Here is a 19,760-nt window from a genome sequence, read left to right on the forward strand (position 1 = left end):
TTTATAATGTATATATATAATAAAATATATGACAAAGTTCCCAAAGAATAAAGAGGAAGGATAAATGGAATTATTAAAATCAAGCAAGTAAATAAAATTAATTATATTAAATATTTAATTATAAAATTAATTATAACTGAGATAGATTAATTATAAAAATATAAAGTAAACCAACTACACAGTGAGCCTGTAATGCCACATACCAAAACAATAACAGGATCATGTAAAGGTCCATCGGTGTGAAGAGTTTCAATGTCATCTTCAATGTTATAATCCCATTCCACACCAAGATCTATGAAGGTCTTTGACTTGGCTTCCTCCCCTTTGCCATTTAAAATATAGTGGCCTGTAGCCTGATTCTTAATTGCTAAGGAAAGAAAAATGAGTAACCAGCATACATTTTATCTTATTACAGCTTTGAAGATTCACAGTTAAGTCTCTCCTTCTATAAATGAAAGACCGTGTTTACGAGTATCAAAGCAACTAAAATGAGTGTTACTTCTGATAGGACTCATACTTCATTCAGTAGGCATTTAAAATTCTCAAAAAGCCCTCCTAACCAGTTAAAAATAGTGGCGAGATGGTGAGATAGAAAATAAAAATTAACAAATATTCCCATTCGAAAATACTGCCAAAGGAGTTAACAATTTCTAACTCATTCATCCCATACATTTCCTCAGGAAGCTGGAAATATTTTTAAAATAAAGGCTTCTTCTACAACAAGTAATACAAATGATTTATACTAGGGCAGCATACAACATAATGCCTTTTTTTTTTTTTTTAAACTGTGTAACTCTTTCAAGTTAAGTCAAAATGTTAGAGGTACTCAAAATAGTTGAACTAATTTTTAGGCCGACAAGCAATTAGTCCTGACAACTGTAAATTCTAAGGTCACATTACCTACTTAAATGGTCACGAAAAGCTCTTTACTGGTGACAAAAATTGTAATATATTACAGATTTACTATATAGTATTAAATAAAATGCTTTCTCTAATGACTAAAAATAACAAATGGCATTTTAAAGTTTGGAGGTACATTGGCATTTAATGATATTAGAAAATAAAATTTCAAAAGTTATTACTATTACTAAAAATGTGTAGAAAACATGAGTAATTTTAGTTAAATACATTTATTCCTCTTGAGATTTTAAACTAATTTTTCCAAAGATAATAATCTGAATTCCAGAATAAAAAGTAGGGAATTTCAATTATGGGATAAAGGACTACAGCTAGACAGTGGAGACTGTTTTGAAATCTAGTAGTAAATATATTTTAAATACTAAGAAAAAATTCCATGAAACACCAAAAAACAATACATTTTGAAGTTATATGTATGTAGAAAAGCAATTTACTATAAATTTTCATAGGTTTGACAGATGTGTCAGTTTCAGAAATCTTCTTAGTGATTTAATGGCTCAAGGAATATGTGAAAGCTATGTTCACATTTGTGCATTCACTTTAAATATAAACCCCTCTAGAATGACATTTCTACATGATCTTCTAATGTAGAAAGGAGGAAAAAAATCTTTTGGAAATTATAAACAGGATAATTTGCAGATAATAAACAGAAAGCATGCAGAAGACGAATCTGCATGTGCCAGTCAAACTGGACACATAACAGATATCAGGAAATTTGTACTGGACTAGCACAACCTGGATGTGGTTGCTTTTCAGTCAAAGAACTTAAAACGCACTAAAAGAAGAGGCATACAGGATGGCATCAACCAAAATATCAGAATTAATTTGTCAACAAATATGGCAAATTTTTCTGATATTATTCCTTAATTTAGTGCATTTTATTAATATTTTATTTTTTCTCATCTCCCAATAACAGAATAAAAATGTATAACAAATTCACACTTACCAAATTATTTTTTCCTTCATGTCCTAATGAACCAACCCAAGTTTCACCAGAAATTAAAACTCTTGTTGTGAATATTTCTTATGATAAAGAAAGAATAGTTGGGAGAAATGACCACGGAAAACCAGGTAATGATGAATTTATACATAATTTTGAACCTTGCAGACCTATGCGTGTACGCAGATATAGATACATATGCGTATACATGGATACACATACACATGTATCTCTATCTATGTATCATTTCTTTGACATTTCTACATTTCAGTGCATGTTAAAGCACAGCCAGTGGACAGAAACACTTACCAAGAACATGAGGAGAAGCCTCGTCTTCTTGGATTAACACATGTCTAGCACCAGGGGGTATATCAAACATCTTAAGGTACCCTTTGCATGTGTAGTAAATATTGGAGGAAGCAAAGAAGAAAACAAAAGCAACAACCATGGTTAGTCAGGCATTACGTTCCTACGGCTCCTGCATGCAGAAGAAGGCATCCATAAACCGAAAAAAGCAGTTTCAGAAATTAACTTCAAAGCATTGGCAGGTTTTATGACATCTGGCACAGGATCAGAGGCATATTTTTCTTTATAATTATTAAGTTGATAAAAAATTAATCTTGTTTCTAACCCACTAGTCACTTATTTTGTATTGACCTACAAATTGTGGCAACAATAATTCAGGCAAATATAATACTATACTCTCCTGTGTCCCTCCATGCAACTTTAGTTGTTTAAATCATCCTTTTGAATAGGGGCTCATTTATAGTGTGATTAGTTGGCGAATTTCTTGAGATATTTTATTGGTCTATATATTATTTTAAAAGTCTAGGTGGCAAATATAGACAGCTAATTATTATTTCTAATTATTTCTAATATTTCTAATCTATTTCTAATTAATGAAATAGGTTCAGATTTAAAAGCCTGCTCTATTTTAAAGAAATTACAAAAGAAAAACCAGTGAGTAGTTTTCATTTATATCGTGATTAGCAACTACTTTTAAGGCTTTACACAGTTATAAATGGCAATGTTGTAAAATATATTTTGTAGATTGGCTGGAAAACATCTGCAAGTTATGTCATGGTGCCTTTACACTGACCCTAAGTTCAATCTTCTAATTGAGAAACCGCAAACCAAAATGCTTAATAGGTTGTCTTAGGTTTTAAGGTCCTATTGTCCTGTATAATAAACCTTCCTAGTATTATCACACTTCCTAAAAGTTGTCTTAACTGAACTGAAAAATTATCTTAAGATCATTTAGAATTAAGGTCCTAGCTATAAATCAACAATAGTCAGGGGAAATAGAGAAACCAAAATGTTTCTTCTCGTTTCCATAAAAAATGAATATAGGAAGATTATGCAACTTGTACCTTCATTACATTATGAAACCTATAACTCACACATTATAAGTAATGACAGAAATCCAGTTATAAATACAAAATTGCTGGTGGAGTCAGAAAGAAATCTGTTTTTTGGTTATTTCTATATGGACAATGATTACCTATAGGTAGATTTACCTGACTTTTTAAATAATATTTATTAGTGTCTTAACTAAGTGGAGTGGTCATTTTGGGGTCAGGGTTTTCAGCACCTGAGCCTGGGTGATAATCAGTACATGAAACGTACCATGTTTGCCTGAGTATCAGAAGCTAGAAGTAATGTGGTTAAGATACCAAGTGTAGCAAAACAGCTTGATGCCATTTATGGATGCCCATCTTTCTGCAGTTTGCTACAACTTACCCAATACATTTTTAGCTTCCCTTGTTTCAGTAAGAGAAACACTACGAGCTCCTTTGGGTAAAGTGAAGGCTCCTCTTGTCTTCCCTTAAATAGAACGTCTTTAATTAGTAGAGAGTTCATTTATCCAAGTCTTGCTGTTTCATTGACTATACTATAAGCTTTGTATAATTTTATTAGGTAACATATAAAATATGTTTCATAATCATATATATTGAAGTCAAAATGCATTCATAATAGTTAGCTAATGCCAATAAACTGTTAATAGTCAATGAAAGTAAGACTAAGCATGAACGAGAAATGATATAGGTGATTTGAAGTCGAATACTTGCAGATTTCATTTTCCAGCAACTTGAGTTCTTTATGGCACCTCTTGCTTAAATTTTTCCCTGTTGGAAAAGGTTAATTAGTCTATTGAATAACTATGATGATAATATTAGTGCAAAAAAATGGATGTTAGATTATCTTGGAACAGTCTGAAAGCTTTCCTCTCTTCTTCTGAACTTAATTTGGAGGTTTAGCATAATTTTTGAGGTATCTGAAAAAAAAAGTATTACTACCTTTTATTACAAATAATATAGAGTGGATAACAATGGTAAAAAACATTTTGTTTACATTTATTCACTCTGGAAATAAGAAAAATTAATTATTTAACACCTAAGTGAACAATTCATAATTGCAATAAAGCATAGTAAATTATTTCACATTAAGATGGAGAAAATCATGTTACTCTACTAAATGCATATAATTTATGTACATAATTCTAATTTTGTTTGCTTTATTAAAATAATGCTATCAGCCAGAAATGGCAATATTTGCTTTTTTACAATTTTCAAAGTACAAACTATAGTAAATTATCACAGAGGAACAGCAAAGGTATCAGTAACTAGAGTAGCGAATACCTAAGGAAAACACATTAGAATACAGTCACCTACTTCTGCCTAAATACATCACCTACTTCTGTTCTAAATATATCAAAGAGCAAAGCTGATATGTGTGGAAATGGCTTGAGGTGGGTGACTGGGGGATAATGGGAGTAAAAAGAACTAGGAGAATTATTCCATTTGGATAAAGACTAGTTTTTTTTTTTTTTAATATATATAGTTTCTTATTTTTCTAAAAGGAAAAATTACTGCAATGACAATGTGTTCAATGTGAACCAAATCTTTGTCTTTGTTTTATCTTGTTTTCTATTATTCTGTAAGAGACTATATCTTGGATGTAAGAGAAGCTTTTAAGGGAAGCCTCACATTAATCTTTAAATGTTGAATTCTTACAAACTTTTGTTCAATAAATGTTTGTTGAATAACTGAATAATAATTGTTCCAAACTTAAATCATTCAGTAATCCATGTTTGTATATAAATCTTTTGTGAAAATTCCAATGTATAATTATGAAAATACGAATAATGTTGCATATTATTTGTTGCTTTGGTTCCATCTAATGAACCTTCACCATATGCCTAAGTCCAGGCCATTGACTGTGTAACAAGCACAGAAATTCACACCGTAAGCAATTATACCTCAGGTTATTTTTTGTTGTATGTACCTTCAAACTTGTTTAATATAAAATTATAAATATTAACTGAAATATGAACCCAAGATTTATAGTTTTATAAATAGGATAAACTTGTTCACTTTTAAAAGAAGCAAAGTGACTGTAATACACTAAAAATTGTATTAAAAGTTTCTGAATATTTTTAACTTCTGATCAGTAGTTTACGTCAAACAGAAAATTCAAAATAAGCATTAATTCTAATAATTAGGTTTAATACATTTTATTAAAAACATAAAATTAAACAGAACACATATTTTAATGAACTACTATAATTGATATTGGTTTCTTTTGTTCCTTATCTAAATTTAGTAGATACGTTTTCATCATGGATGCTATAGAGTATGGATTCTCAAAGTTATTTCAATAATTTCTTAAAAGGTAATCTGGATGAAAATAAATTAGCAGCTAATTTTTTGTGTGTGTGTTTATAGAGAAAATGGTGCATTCCTAAAAGAAGCCTCAAAAAAGGCAAATTATGGATACTGAATTCATGAGAACTTCATCTTACCAAGCTTCCTGGGTGTCCTGGTAAATGTCCCCTTTACAGTTCGACAATGGGAATTATCTCCTCCACAGACACCACACTTATCCTCAACCTTGTTAGAACCGATTTCTTTATCACAGCCCACTTTCTGGGGAGAGAAGATATTAGATGTAGCTCATTTTAACGTGCCAAGCAAGTAAAGGTCAACATACTGGAGCATGATACACCATTTGTTCCGTCATGAACCCACAGCCAGGCACGAAACTCCCTCTCTAACTCTAATTTTTAATATCTTGCTCTTTTAAAGAACTATTATGAAATCAAATGACTTGCACCCTGGGTACTTATAAAAGATAAATTTCCCTCAGCCTAATGAAGTGTTTCTCCTATCATATGTAGTCAATCATCAAACATTTATTGAACACAGATATTGTAGCTGATGCTGAGGAGACAAAAATTAAGATGTGGATGTGTTTTTCCCCGGTTGCCTTTATATTTATAAAGAAGAAAATCAAAATAGAGAATTTTCCATTAGTACAAACTTTACAAGTTGGTAAGGGATGTGAGACAAAACATCACCAATGAGGAGATTTTCAAAGTAACTTGAAGGATCAGAGGGTGCAGAAGGCAATTCAAGAACGCAAAGGGATTCAAACGAAGCCAAGGGAGTCATCCATTTGTGGGAAGTGGGTTCAGAAAACAATTACTTTCTTTGTTTGTTTTAGTGGTTAAGTCATGTCCAACTCTTTTGCTACCCCATGAACTGAAGTCTGCCAGGCCCCTCTGTTCATGGGATTTCCCAGGCAAGAATACTAGAATGGGTTGCCATTTTCTTCTCCAGGGGATCTTCCCAACCCAGGGATGGAACCTGTGTCTCCTGCATTGGCAGGCAGATTCTGTACCATTGAGTCACCACGGAAGTCCAACTGGGGTGGATTTTTAATGTGAATTGCTGTTGGGTAATGATGATTCTGCACTTGTAAGTTTGAGATGAGAGTGAGCAGAGAAAATGATGACACATATATACTTATCGCACTCCCAGATACTGTGGGAGGTGAAGGATGAATAAAACACAGATTCTACTTTCAGGGAAATTTTAGTTCAACTATGAGGCATCACATATTTGAGATTCTTTTATATTAACACCTTAGTTGTACCTAGGTCAAAAGGAATCAAGCAGCAGCAACATGTTCAGTTAATGAGATAATTCCTTATCATTTAAACGTGTGAACATGGACAAGAAATAAACGACATAAAAAAAGACTAAATGGACAAAAAGCTTTTCATCTTCATCAGCGCTTTTGTTCTGATGTGGAATTAAGTGTTTAAAGTTAGAAATAATTGGAAGGTGAGACAGGGAGAAAAAGAAGTTTTTTAAGATGATAAAGCACATCTTGCATTGAATTAAAAAAAAAAAAAAGACTTGGTATTGTACTAGTGGATGGCTAGGATAAAATACTCAAAGCAAAGGCATGGTTCCAGTTGTATTCCCAGCCCTGAGGCCTCAGGAATCCCCTGAAATGCATTTGACTGGAAATGAGAAAAACAAATTAAATATTGAAAAACTTTCTCTGGTGACCAAAGTTTGATTTTATTAAGTGCAATTTCTTCCAAATTTAGTTGAGCTACAGAACTATTCATAGACTCTCACTGTAATGTGATCTCACATAAGAAAGAGTTAAAAAAAATTCTGAAAATATGCCGATGAATGAGAAGAAAAGGAGAATGACACAGTACTGTAGGAAGCTTTGGTGGAAGCAACCTGAACTCACCACACACTCTCCGCGCACACATATGCTGTACGGGTCTTTGTAGGAACAGCGCGTTCCATCGTGCACCAGCTGTTTCATATAAGCAACATCTCCAGTCTCTTTGGATTGACAGTAAAGGTGGCATCTTTTCTTGGCTGTATAAGATGGAGGATTATTAAGTCAACTATTTATGCAAAATGGTATATTTGAATAGTATAGTTTGTTTTTAAAATATACAGTTTCAACATGGCTTCCTGGAAACAAATTGTATAAATAAAGAGTGGGGGGGTACGCATACTTGGCATACTTATTTTAGCCAGGGTGACCCTATGATTTGTCATCTAAACTGGGATAATTCAGATAGTGAAAAGGAGCTCTATTAATGATATAGAAAGGGATGAAAGTGAAAGTGTTAGTTGTTCAGTCATATCTGATTCTTTGTGACCCTATGGACTGTAGCCCGCCAGGCTTCTCTGTCCATGGAATTCTCCAGGCAAGAATACTGGTATGGGTTGCCATTCTCTTCTCCAGGGATCTTCCCGATCCAAAGGTAGAACCCGGGTTTTCTGCAGAGCAGGCAGATTCTTTACCATCTGAGCCACTAGCAAAGCCCCTAACAATATAAATTGGTATGACTGGTCCCATACAACCCAGGCTCTCTGGCTACCCTAGATTTAACCAGGGTTATTCAATAAATTTCATTCAAAATCAATTTAGTTTTAGTGACACTTAGAGCACTGACGGAGGAGCCTGGTAGGCTGCAGTCCATGGGGTCGCTAGGAGTTGGACACGACTGAGTGACTTCACTTTCACTTTTCACTTTCATGCACTGGAGAAGGAAATGGCAACCCACTCCAGTGTTCTTGCCTGGAGAATCCCAGGGGCACAGGAGCCTGGTAGGCTGCCATCTATGGGATCACGCAGAGTCGGACACGACTGAAGCGACTTAGCAGCAGCAGCAGCAGTAGCAGCAGAGCACTGAAAAGGTTTCTCTTTTGTTTGACCCAGTGGCCTAGTACAATTTTTGCTTCTTGTAGGATCTCATTAATTAAATCTAATTTATGTGACTCACTTTCCTCAAATTAATCAAAATAATGCATTGCAATTCTGAATTCTTCCACATGTGCATCTTTCCTTTAAAACAGATTTAAACTGAACTCAGCAGTGTATTCACACAAATAAGACATATGTCAAGAAGTTCCCATCTGAACAGATTTAACTGAAAATTCACAGCTAAGGAGTGAAACATGATAGGGAAATTTCCCAGTGTATTTCTTAATAACTAATGTACGGTACAAAAGTAAAGGGTTATGAAGTGCCTTTGTTATTCAATAATGCTCTTTGTCTTGTTCCTGACTTGATTGTAAAATAGCTGTATTTTCTCTAGTTGTTCAGAAAAGAAAAATCACAATATTCCAGAGGCATTTCCCAGCAGAGCGATTTCAGTTGCATGAGGAAACTCAGCATCTCTCCCAGGCATTGGTTTCCACTCGTCTTTTCAATAGTGATGGTGGCTGTACTGCCTGCCAGGAACTATTCCATAATTCTCACCTCTCTAGAGAAAGGAGTGTATTAGCCTTATTCTTGGAAACCCAGGAGGACTCACCCCTATAAGCACCAAGTTTCCTAAATTGCCAAGTGAGGATCGAAAGTCCAAGGGATTGTGTGTTGGCAAAGCTTAAGCTCTAAGTAACTGTCCACACAGCAGGAGAAGCGTGGGTGTCTACTCACAGTCAGGATGTTCATATGGCAACCAATGGTGTTTGGTATTCTGGTATTCAAAGTGGGAGTTACGCTGCTGGCACTGCTGGGCTCTGAAGTCCTCAAAGTGTTTTTGGCATTCTTCTGTATTACAAAGCTGGTACTCAAAATTAACGCCAGGACAATCCTGACCACCATTGATGGGCCTAAAGAAAAGACAACGTTGAGAAAGGCCTTTTGGCTCTGGTCCAGTGGCTGAAGCTTGCAGGCACAGTGCTGGAGGGCAGAAAGCCAGAGCTTCTGAGCTGCCAGCCGCGTGAATGGACTCATACTTCCTAATTTCAATCCCTTTTCCAAAGCACTGTCCTCTCCCTGCTAGGGTTTGCTGGAGGGAAGCCCCAAACTCAAATCAGTATATTTTAAAACAGTGTATTTCTTCAAATGATATGTTTTAAACGCACAAAAAAAGTATATAAAGAATCAACAAATAGGCATATGGTCTCAGGAAAATTATATATTTTTATCATGCATAAAACATGTATTTGCAACCCAAAGAAACATTAATCATGGCTCTATGCCTGTTTCTTAATACATCCAATGCAAACAATAATCCTATCTTCCTTAGAGAAAAATTGCAAGGATTAAATGAGTTACTGTGTTTAAAACACTTAAAAAAGAGTGTGGCATGTGGTGAGCCCTTGCTGTTCTTACTACTATAATTTTTATTGTTTTTGTTGCTTCTGTGAATACTGCCATCATCTCTTCCTGTGAAACAGATCCCTCAGTCTTTGTACAAAGATGTGCTCAGAGCCATCCTGCTGCCAGACAAAAAAAACGGGTCCCAAATGTTAAACCCTTCCCAAGGAAGACTGTCCTAATAACCCTGATAGTTCATTTTTTTTTTCCCTGCAGAAAATAAGATTTACTAAGCACACAACAGGGATTCCAAAAATGTTCTCTGGGAGGACAAATGGATAACTTTCCCCCCAACAGTTCGTTGGTCTTTCTTTTACCGTCTTTGTGGCTCGGCTCTGAAGCACTCCTCTCCTGACTCTGAAGTGAGGGAGCCTCTGTGGTTAGTGCTGCTTCTGCCAATAGGCCTGTGCTTCCCAGAGCAGGTCTCACAGCCTCGGTGCCCAGTCCTAAGGACACAGTGATCTGCTTTCCCTGCTCAGTTCCAGAGCCTCCTACACAGCAATTTCTTTAACAATCTCTAACCTTAATCACGGACTACTCTTCACTAGATGGATTAGTGGGGATTTACCCAAAATAGACCCTTACACACTTAGTTTTCACGGTCTGTGTTTTACATGTACTTTATGAAACTGAACATTAATGGCATAATATTGAGGCATTTTCTGGTCTGTCCCCAAGTGATGTGCATGACAGGAGTTACACTCACGTTGGATTATTGCACTGGCGTGTTCTGAACCGGACACCAGTTCCACATGTCCGGGAACAGGAGCCAAATTTGGTCCAGGATCCCCAGTTGCCATCTTGTTTTTGCTGATTAGCATTCTTCCACATGCAATGGCCTTTATAGCACCACTTAGGAAAATGACAAAAACAATTATGAAACTTTGTGCACATGCTCAAATTGAAGTTGTTATACAAGGACCACCAAGTGAAAGACTTCCTTTCTCTTTTACTTCTTTTTCTGGTGAAAAAACACTTAAATCATCTCAAAGTAATTATAACAATATGGTGACCTATACATACTGGGTAATTTAGACTTGCATTTTAAGTATAAAATTAAAATAAAAAATAACATTAATTCAGACAAGTTTTTAAATGACCCATTTATCAGTGAGTATCAAACATCATAATCAATAAGGAGATCGGAGCACTTAATTTGCCCAGTCGGTGCTAGTCTACCCTTCATCCCTTGTTATCCATATTATTGGAATTTTTTAAGGGCAATATCCTCCCCTTTAAATAATGACAGGAAATTATATGCCTTAACTTCAAAAACAATTAATATAACATATCTAAAACATATATAGCTTTCATAATGATTCTAAGAAATAGATAGGTCAGATATATTATCTTTACCTTTCAGATGAGGAAATTGGGGCCCGGAAAGGACCATGGATAGTGTAAGACCCTCTGACCAGAAGAACTAAGTGGGGAATACTAAAACACAGATACTGTAGAGACATAGAGCTTATAGTACCCAACACACAGCAGATGCTCAAAAAGCATTAGTTCTTTTCCTTTCTAACATTTTGATTCATGTTTTTATTCTACACACAATAAAAGTGCTTCTTAAAACTCAACTTTAGGAAATTTAAACATAACACAAATATATTTAGGGAAATTGGATGTCCAGATTTGGTTTAGAGGATATCTTTTGCATAAAGCGAAAACGAATCAACTTATTGTTACTTTTGTTTTTTCAGTCATTAAGCTATAATACCAAATTTTCCAAAAGCAACATGCTGTATGTTATGAGTTTAACATAATTCCTAACAGTTTAAACATGAATAATGACAGATTTTATTATTACTATTATGTATGTAATTCTGATAGCAAGTACAGTTTATACACATTTGAAACGGAGCTTTAAAGGGCTTTAAAAGAACTAAAAACTATATAAATCTTCTTTGCCAGGTTTTGGTCCTATCTACAATATCTTATTTCCAAACTAGTCAAAGCCCTTCAGCATGAGTTCTCAACATGCCTTTGTCTGGGGTTTCGTGATCTTTCCCCTCATGAGTAGTGAAGCTTGGCACTGGGCCAGTTTCTGAGCATTGAATCCTTACTACACAACTTGAGATTGAAAACTTCTGGGCATCTTTCCCCAAGGAGCAAGGCCAAATCGTCTAAGTTCACATGACTTTATTTCTGGACAACTTTCACAAGAAGTGTGATGCCAGCAAGTAAATCAAATCCCATTAGAGCCCAGACACTCTGCTGAGCAGCCGCTTCCTATTCTATCAGTCGGGGGCTGAACAGTGGTCCCAAAGATGCCAAGTCCTAATCCTTAAAATATGTAAATGCTACCTTATTTGGAAAACAGCCTTTGCTCATGTAATTACATAAGAATTTTTAGATGGGGAGATTACCCTGGATTATTCAGGTGAACCCTAAATGCCATCACATGTATCCTTATAAGAAAGGGGCAGAGGGAAAAAGACATGCAGAGGAGAAGGGGGCAGTGTGGGCACAAAGGCAGAGATGAGAGTGGCACAGCCACAAGTCAAGGAACCCAGCCAGCCAGAAGCTGGAAGAGCCAAGAACAGGTTGTCCACGAAAGCCTCTGCGGGGAGGGCCATTCTGCCCACACACTGATTTCAGCTCAGTGAAACCAATTTTGTTCTTCTGGCCTCCAGAACTGAGAGAATAATTGTTGTTTTAAACCACTCTCTGGTAATTTGTTAGTAATTGCTAGAGCACCTCTAGGAAACTAATACATTATGTTCGTGCATTATCACAGTGAAACTTCACATCCTATAGTTTTCTTAAAGATGACGATACATGCCATTTTAAAGATGATTCTTATGCAACATATCTCTACTGTATAAACAGATTATACTCACTTTCCCAGCAGCACATTCGGTTCCATCAAGTGGGGGCCCTTTTTTAGTCTTACAAAAGTAGGGATTATCAGGATGGCTACACCAAAGCTGTTTACATGGATCAAACGTTCGGAACTGAAAGAGAAAAACCAAACTCTCAGTGACGTAGAGATGGAATGACTTGTACTGATAATACCGGCTATACAGTTTCTTCATGTCATGTTTCTTGGATATTTTAATTTCAAGTTAATGGTCAAAGTTGTAGCGTGTTAAGAAAACAAACATGCCTAAGAATTCCAAGTAAAGAATACTTTTATTCTGCTCTTCTAAAAGAACACTGATGAACAATGATTTGTCTGGTTCTCCAGTTGACTTTTACTATTCTGCATGCCATTTCTATTTTATGGTTTTCAGATTTTTAAAGAGTGAGTAATTATTACATTGTAAATATGAAAATGTCATAGCAGTTTTGCAGCTCTCAAGCCATCAAAATGGCTTATCTTTATCCCTGTATGTATGAACCAGTTAGACATAAAAAATAAAAATGCTCATCATGAGCTCACTAAATGCGAAATTATCTGTCAAACTTTCCATGTAAGATACTGTATTCCAAGTGTAACAAAATGTCACAATATATTCATGTAGTTTATAAAGTACTTGTATATATTTGATCTTCATACCATGGCTGAGAAATATGGGTTATATAGTTATGGATACAAACCAAACAGTAATAGAGCCAGATCAGAATCTTAGTTTTCTCATCTTAAGAATGTGTTTTTATTTTCCTAAATCACTATATTATAATATCCAAGTGTATATTTAAGCACACATATTTGTATGTACTGTTTCCTCATCTACTCTCTTCATAACAGTACATTTCTTATCATTTTTAGATATAAAAAATAAACCTGTATATCAAATGCCAGTTTATCCATATATTCATTCCCTATGCCGTTAATTAGGCTTCCTAGGTGGCACAGTGGTAAAGAATCCACCCGCAATGCAGGAGATGGCAAAAGATGAGGGTTTGATCCCTGGGTAGGGAAGATCCCCTGGAGTAGGAAGCAGCAACTCACTCTAGTACTCCGGACTGGAAAATTCCTCAGACAGAGGAGCTTGGCAGGTTACAGTCCATGAAGCCTCAAAGCAAAGACATGACTGAGCAGACACATACATACCATTAATTATCCACATACAGTCTTATCATCATAGCTTTCTTTCTTTTCTTTAGTGTTATTTATTTATGGCTGTGCTGGATCTTCATTGCTGCACTGGCTTTTCCCTAGTTGTGAGCACAGGCTTCTCATCACAGTGGCTGCTCTTGCTGTAGGGTGAGGGGTCTAAGGTGCACAGGCTTCAGTAGTTGTGGCTCCCCGGCTCTAGAGCAGAGGCTTAATAGATGTGACGCATGGGCTTAGTTGCTCCAAGGCATGTGGGATTTTCCGGGACCAGGGATGGAATGCATGTCTCTTGCATTGGCAGACAGATTCTTTAGCACTGAGCCACCAGGGAAACTCCGTCATAGCTTTCTTTTAAAATTAGTACTCATTTTCAATCTGGGTTTTTTGTTCTAATTCCTATTACTTAATGCAGAAATTTTAATTTTTTACCATATGAAGCCAGAGCTTTAGAATTCTCAGGTTAAAACATTAACACAGGAAAACAGGAACTGACTGTATATCTTACAGGCAAACCAAATAGCATCTGCAAAGGCAGAATTTCAACAGCAGATCAACTTCTTTCAATGAAATACATTTTTTCTTGCTCTAACACGTAAAGCTTCCTCTAACATATAAAAAGCCCTATTTACCAGATGTGTGACTTAAGCAAGTTGCATAACCTCTGTAAGTCTTGGCTTTTTCATCTGTAAAATAAAAGTGTACCAACTTCCTTCTAGCCTGTCACAAGGATTAAATAAGACAGTATATTTAAAGCACTTAGCTATAGCATGTAGAGACATAGCAAACACAAATCATTGGGTCATATTCTTGCACCAGTGAATCTGTAAAAGTCACCAAACAGGAGCTGCACAAATAGATTTTAAGATGCAAAAATCTAAATTGACTGTAACGTACCGCAGTGCACATTTTATAACCAACTCCAAAGTCAAAACGACACTGCTCATCCATAGAATAATTGATTCCAGGAAGTTCTGGGAGTTTGGGCCAGTCATGTTCAAACGGGTCATCAAGGAGACAGTCATAGGAACTGGAGGAAGGAAAATGGTGCATACAGCTAAATGTTCATTTTTTTTTATCATGTCTCAGTGAGAAAGTATTCTTAGGTTACATACTCTGGAATTTCATCAGATCATAAAGCAAGTTCATGAAAGCATATCTTTTAAGGATTTTGGTTTCAGCTCCATTTAGAAAAAGACCATTCATCTTTATTCTTCCCAGGAAAATAAGCCAAACATACTCAAAAACACAGTAGAACTGTAACGACCTTGTTCATGTCCCTAGCTGAACCCCCATGGTGTGGCAAGGCAGATTCTGACATCCACCCTATGGGGTACAGGTGGTATACCCTATGCAGGCATTGTGTGACCACCCTCTCTTCATTCTCAAATCAACTTTTACCATTAGTCAAAGATCCCACAGAGAATTTACTGAAAGGAAATCACATTTAAAAATTCACTTCAAGGCTAGGCTTACGGCTTCAAATATTATAATCACATTATGGAATTACTGTGCCAAAAGCTAAGTCACAAGAAAATGTTTATCATGAACAAGAGTTTTCATTCACTGGGAGTTCGGTTATGATCAATGTCCTAAGAGACAGTTTCACGTCTGTATTTCTACTGTAACGTTCTCACAACACAAAGAAGGAGACATACTGTATGTATCTTTTCAGTTCTTGGCCGCTACACCGGGACCAGTGGTAACGATGAAACGCGGCTTGCACCAAGGGAGCCATAACACTTCCCATAGCCGTCTCATCACCGCACCTGTTGCCCTGTCCATCGTGTTCCATCCCCAACCTAGAACACAGAGCAAGACCTCACTGGTAAGAATCAACATACGGACCACGGCTTTGGCATAATTTCTGTTTTGAAATGTACAGGGAAATAGGTATTTTTTTAAGCTAACAAGGCTTTTGTGGAGGAGTCACAGACACTGTGAAACGGGGAGCAATCTGGCAGAAATGCCTTTCTTGTTCTTTAGCTACGAAAAGCCCACGAGTGTCTCTGCAAGCCAGTCACTCATTTGGTTTCAGTGCATGACCTCTTCACTCTTTTCAGCTCCTCAAACTTGGCAAGAGGGTGAGAGTTGCACGCTGGCATGTGCTCTGCCCAAAGTACGAACAATACTGAGAGAGGCAGAAAGAAAAGACCTTGTTTTTTCCCCCACTCTATAGCTGTCAACAGTGACTTACACATGGCCAGTTTCATGTGCTACTACAAAGGCAGATGAAAAACCATCCTCGTGATTCAGGGTACAGCTTCTCACTGGGTGACACATGCCTGTGACTGGAGCATATCCTGTAGAGAATAACAATTACTTTTATTTTCATTTTATGAGAAAACCCATTAAGAATTACTACTGGACCTTTGCCGAGGGAAAAAGAAAAAAGCTTTTCAGGAAACAGAGGCAGTATTATTTCGCTGCTAGCATCATGCCACATTCTCTTGGGAAAGCCACAGGTAACGGGCTCTGAAAGGATTCACTGGGTCTGCAATTTTCTCCTCTCCTAGGGGAAGGAACTGCCTGGGGTTACCATTCTGCTCTGCCCACCAACTAAGCCCTACCTTTCTGCTGTGGTGAATGTTCCTTCAAATCATGGTACTGATGAAGGGAGCCAGAGATTCCATCCACGTTGAAAAGAAAGTGGTCAGTCTAACTTTTTTTTTTTTTGAAGTCTACATCAGAGTTTATTAGATAGATAGATAGATGTAAGCTGACTTGGGGAGAAAGTTCTTCGGCAACAGACGTTTCCCATAGCACCTCCTTTCCCCTTCCAAGTACTCAGTGGAAATTGCACTGCATTTTATAGCAGCCCCTCTGTACCCCAAATGTACACCTATTATTGTAAAGGAGAGCATAATATGTCATGGCATTTAGGTGGCATTTAACATTGTGAATTCCACAGAAGTCACTGGAAGCAACAGAAAGCAAATGCACGCGTGGCTGAGGCAAAGATGAAAGTGATGGTGGAGATGTGAACATGTGAACAGACTCCCTGATTCAGGATTGGTCTTTTTTTTTTAAGATTTAAAAAACTTTTATTTTATGTTGTAGAATAGTTGATATATACTGCTGTGTTAGTTTCAAATGTACAGCAAAGTGATTCAGTTATACTCTTGAAAAGTCATGCCCTTAAGTTTTTCTGCTACATAGTAATGGAAATACCTTGCATTCCAGCAGGTCCAAAGTCTTGCCTGGTTAAGAAAATTGCGTGATCATGGTGTTCAGAGTGATTGGGATCAGACTTTTGTTGTTGGCAAGCCCAGCGACACACATTTTCCAGGCTCCTGGATGGATTTCCCCTTTCTATGAGGCTGATGGACTAGGAGAAAACAATATGTTAAAGACATACATAATATTAATATTTTCCCAAAGGCTTCATTGAATAACTTTCTCTGAAATTAACATTTGAGATTACAGTAATTAAATAATGTACAATAATACTATTGGGGGCTTGTTTAGATAACTAATCTCATTTGGAAATTCTAAATGCACCTAAGGGATACCTTTATGACGATCAACATTATCTGTGTGAAAGGTGGCTGACACCATTAACTGAAATACGTGATGATGAATTATTTTGCTACTGTGAAGCAACTCAGTATTAATCAACTGCGTAAAAAATCTCAATAAATATTAAGAACAGTAACAGAAGATAGATGGAAATATTTGGAACTTTTTCTCTAGAAACGTTAAAGCCAAAGATCTTCAGTTTCTTTTTCTTTTTTTTTTTTGCTTCAAAATTAATCAAAGCTGGTTTATATAATTTGAGGAGCAGTCAAATTATATAAACTTCACACTGAAAAAAATAACTACTCTTTATTTTAACCTCACAGCAATGAAGAGAGGGGGCACTCATATCCTGCTGTTCCAAGAAATGTAGTGACATTCTTGGGAACCCTGTGCATGTGTGCTCAGCCATGTCCAACTTTTTGCGACCCTATGGACTGTAGCCCAGCAGGCTCCTCTGTCCATGAGATTCTCCAGACAAGAATACTGGAGTGGATTGCCATTTCCTTCTCTAGGGCATCTTCCCGACCTAGAGTTAAGCCCATGTCTCCTGCATCTCCTGCATTGCAGGTGGATTCTTTACCACTTGAGCCATTGGGAAATGCAGTTACTATCACATTATCATCAGGAGATAAAAGTTCAGAGCAAAAAGCCCCATCCTTGAAGAACCCAGGAGCCACACTTCCCTGAGTAGTTCTGATGGAATGAGAAACTGAATTTGGAACCTCAAATTAGTTCTTACTTGGCTGACTGGCTGAGAGTTTTGTTACATTTCAGCAGATGGTTTTATCATTGTTTACATTCTTAATAAAAAAGTTTGGTTTGTTTTATGTTGATCACATACTTCTCCAAAGAAATGATTTACCAACCAACTGAAGGCTTTTGACATCTCTAGCTGGAGTTGACTTGCCTTGAGTGCTAGAGACACTGTCTTCATTAAGTCAGGTTTGGGGGGAAAACTAAAGATCAATGATGCCCTTTTACCAGAAATGGTAAGTTTTCGTATATAAAAAATGCAAACACATGGACTTTCCCCCCTGTTCTTGCTAAATGCATATTTCATTAGTATTCCATAATCAGGAGGATTAACTGTGGGAGGGGGACATTTAATTTTAAACATTAAGAAAACTGCCAAGTTAGTCACTTCCCCTATGCTTTCTCCTCAAAGGGAGAGACTATTTCGTCCACTCCATGATTTCCAAGGACAGGGAGCCAACTAGTGCCATTTTAAAGCCAGCTAAAGTTACACTACATAAAAATACCTATTGTCTGTACTGACCCAACACTTTGTTTTCAAGATTATAAGATTAATGCCCTTTAAAAAAAATTCACTGTATGCTTCGCTTTTATTAATTGGAAAGATATGAAACATTCCTTTTAAGAAATTATGAGAGAGTAAGGATCTCTGTTATTTTGTTAATCCGCCTGTAATGTAGGACACCTGGCTTCAATACTTGGCTTGGGAAGATCCCCTGGAGAAGGGAACAGCTACCCACTCCACTTTTCTGGCCTGGAGAATTCCGTGGACTGTATAGTCCATGGGGTCACAAAGAGTTGGACACGACTGAGTGACTTTCACAGCCTAACACACACACAGATATAGTTGAAGCACCTAGAAAGCATCTGACACAGAGCAGGCACTCAACATACATGTTTTGGATTAAAAAGTCAATTATAAATTTAATGCTGGTGGTGGTTGTTCAGTTGAAAAGTTGTGTCTGACTCTTTGTGTGACCCCAACGAACTGAAGTACAGCAGGCTTCCCTGTCCTTCACTATTAAGGGAATCCTCTTTTTTCATTATATTGTCATACCTAAAATCAGGATAATTATCTCCAACTCCATTAGACAGAGGTAAACACATCAAATGACACCAGCACAAAAATGATTCATTATCTACTCTAAGTTAGAGATCTCCATTCATTGGGGCAGTTTTCTCTTCTCAATTCAGAGCAACTGGGGTCTACGTGAGACATATCTACTATAGCTTCAGTAGACTAATCTGTTTGCTAACCCACTCTTTGATGTTCACAGTTCACATATAGGAAGACATTTTACCTTTGCATAACCCAGCATTATCATGCGCACCAGGACTACATTTATATGCACTCCCAGGGACTCATCATGGTAAATTTCATTCACCTAGAAACAAAGGAGATAATTACTACAAGAAAGGCCACACAAAGAACTTTAGGAGATGGACACTTAAGGAAATGGCCATGTAATCCCAAATACAGGAGTCAAGTCACTTTTTTTTTTTTTTTAGTTTAGTTTAAACTGATATCTGAAATGAAATCATTTACTTTTAACTTTGGAACGATTCCTGGCTATGTGAATTACTGATACTGTAAACCCTGTAGTATCACGAATATAGAAACTAGGTTGTAAAGGGCTTCATTGAACTATTGAAGTGTTAAGAATCCATGTGTACTATGATCCACAGATAAAATTCATCAAAAGC

General features: G+C 36.6%; 1 protein-coding gene across 2 annotated transcripts in view; it reads right to left on the reverse strand.

Annotated features, from left to right (window-relative positions):
- Nucleotides 1-19,760, reverse strand: part of ADAMTS3 (ADAM metallopeptidase with thrombospondin type 1 motif 3) — a 279,473-nt gene that overhangs the window by 20,818 nt on the left and 238,895 nt on the right. Inside the window, exons 6-17 of one of the 2 annotated variants that reach the window (XM_005897060.2) lie at nt 19,358-19,441; nt 16,956-17,112; nt 15,982-16,087; nt 15,443-15,586; nt 14,682-14,814; nt 12,628-12,741; nt 10,491-10,636; nt 9,119-9,294; nt 7,409-7,542; nt 5,661-5,784; nt 2,168-2,248; nt 204-367 (exon numbers count right to left, since the gene is read on the reverse strand). In XM_005897060.2, the coding sequence (XP_005897122.2) occupies nt 204-367; nt 2,168-2,248; nt 5,661-5,784; nt 7,409-7,542; nt 9,119-9,294; nt 10,491-10,636; nt 12,628-12,741; nt 14,682-14,814; nt 15,443-15,586; nt 15,982-16,087; nt 16,956-17,112; nt 19,358-19,441 (1,563 nt within the window). The remainder of the gene's footprint in view (nt 1-203; nt 368-2,167; nt 2,249-5,660; nt 5,785-7,408; nt 7,543-9,118; nt 9,295-10,490; nt 10,637-12,627; nt 12,742-14,681; nt 14,815-15,442; nt 15,587-15,981; nt 16,088-16,955; nt 17,113-19,357; nt 19,442-19,760) is intronic. The other variant, XM_070372501.1, reaches the window with a different exon arrangement.

The sequence above is a fragment of the Bos mutus genome, chromosome 6 (assembly GCF_027580195.1).
Source record: "Bos mutus isolate GX-2022 chromosome 6, NWIPB_WYAK_1.1, whole genome shotgun sequence".
NCBI classification, from domain to species: Eukaryota; Metazoa; Chordata; class Mammalia; order Artiodactyla; family Bovidae; genus Bos; species Bos mutus.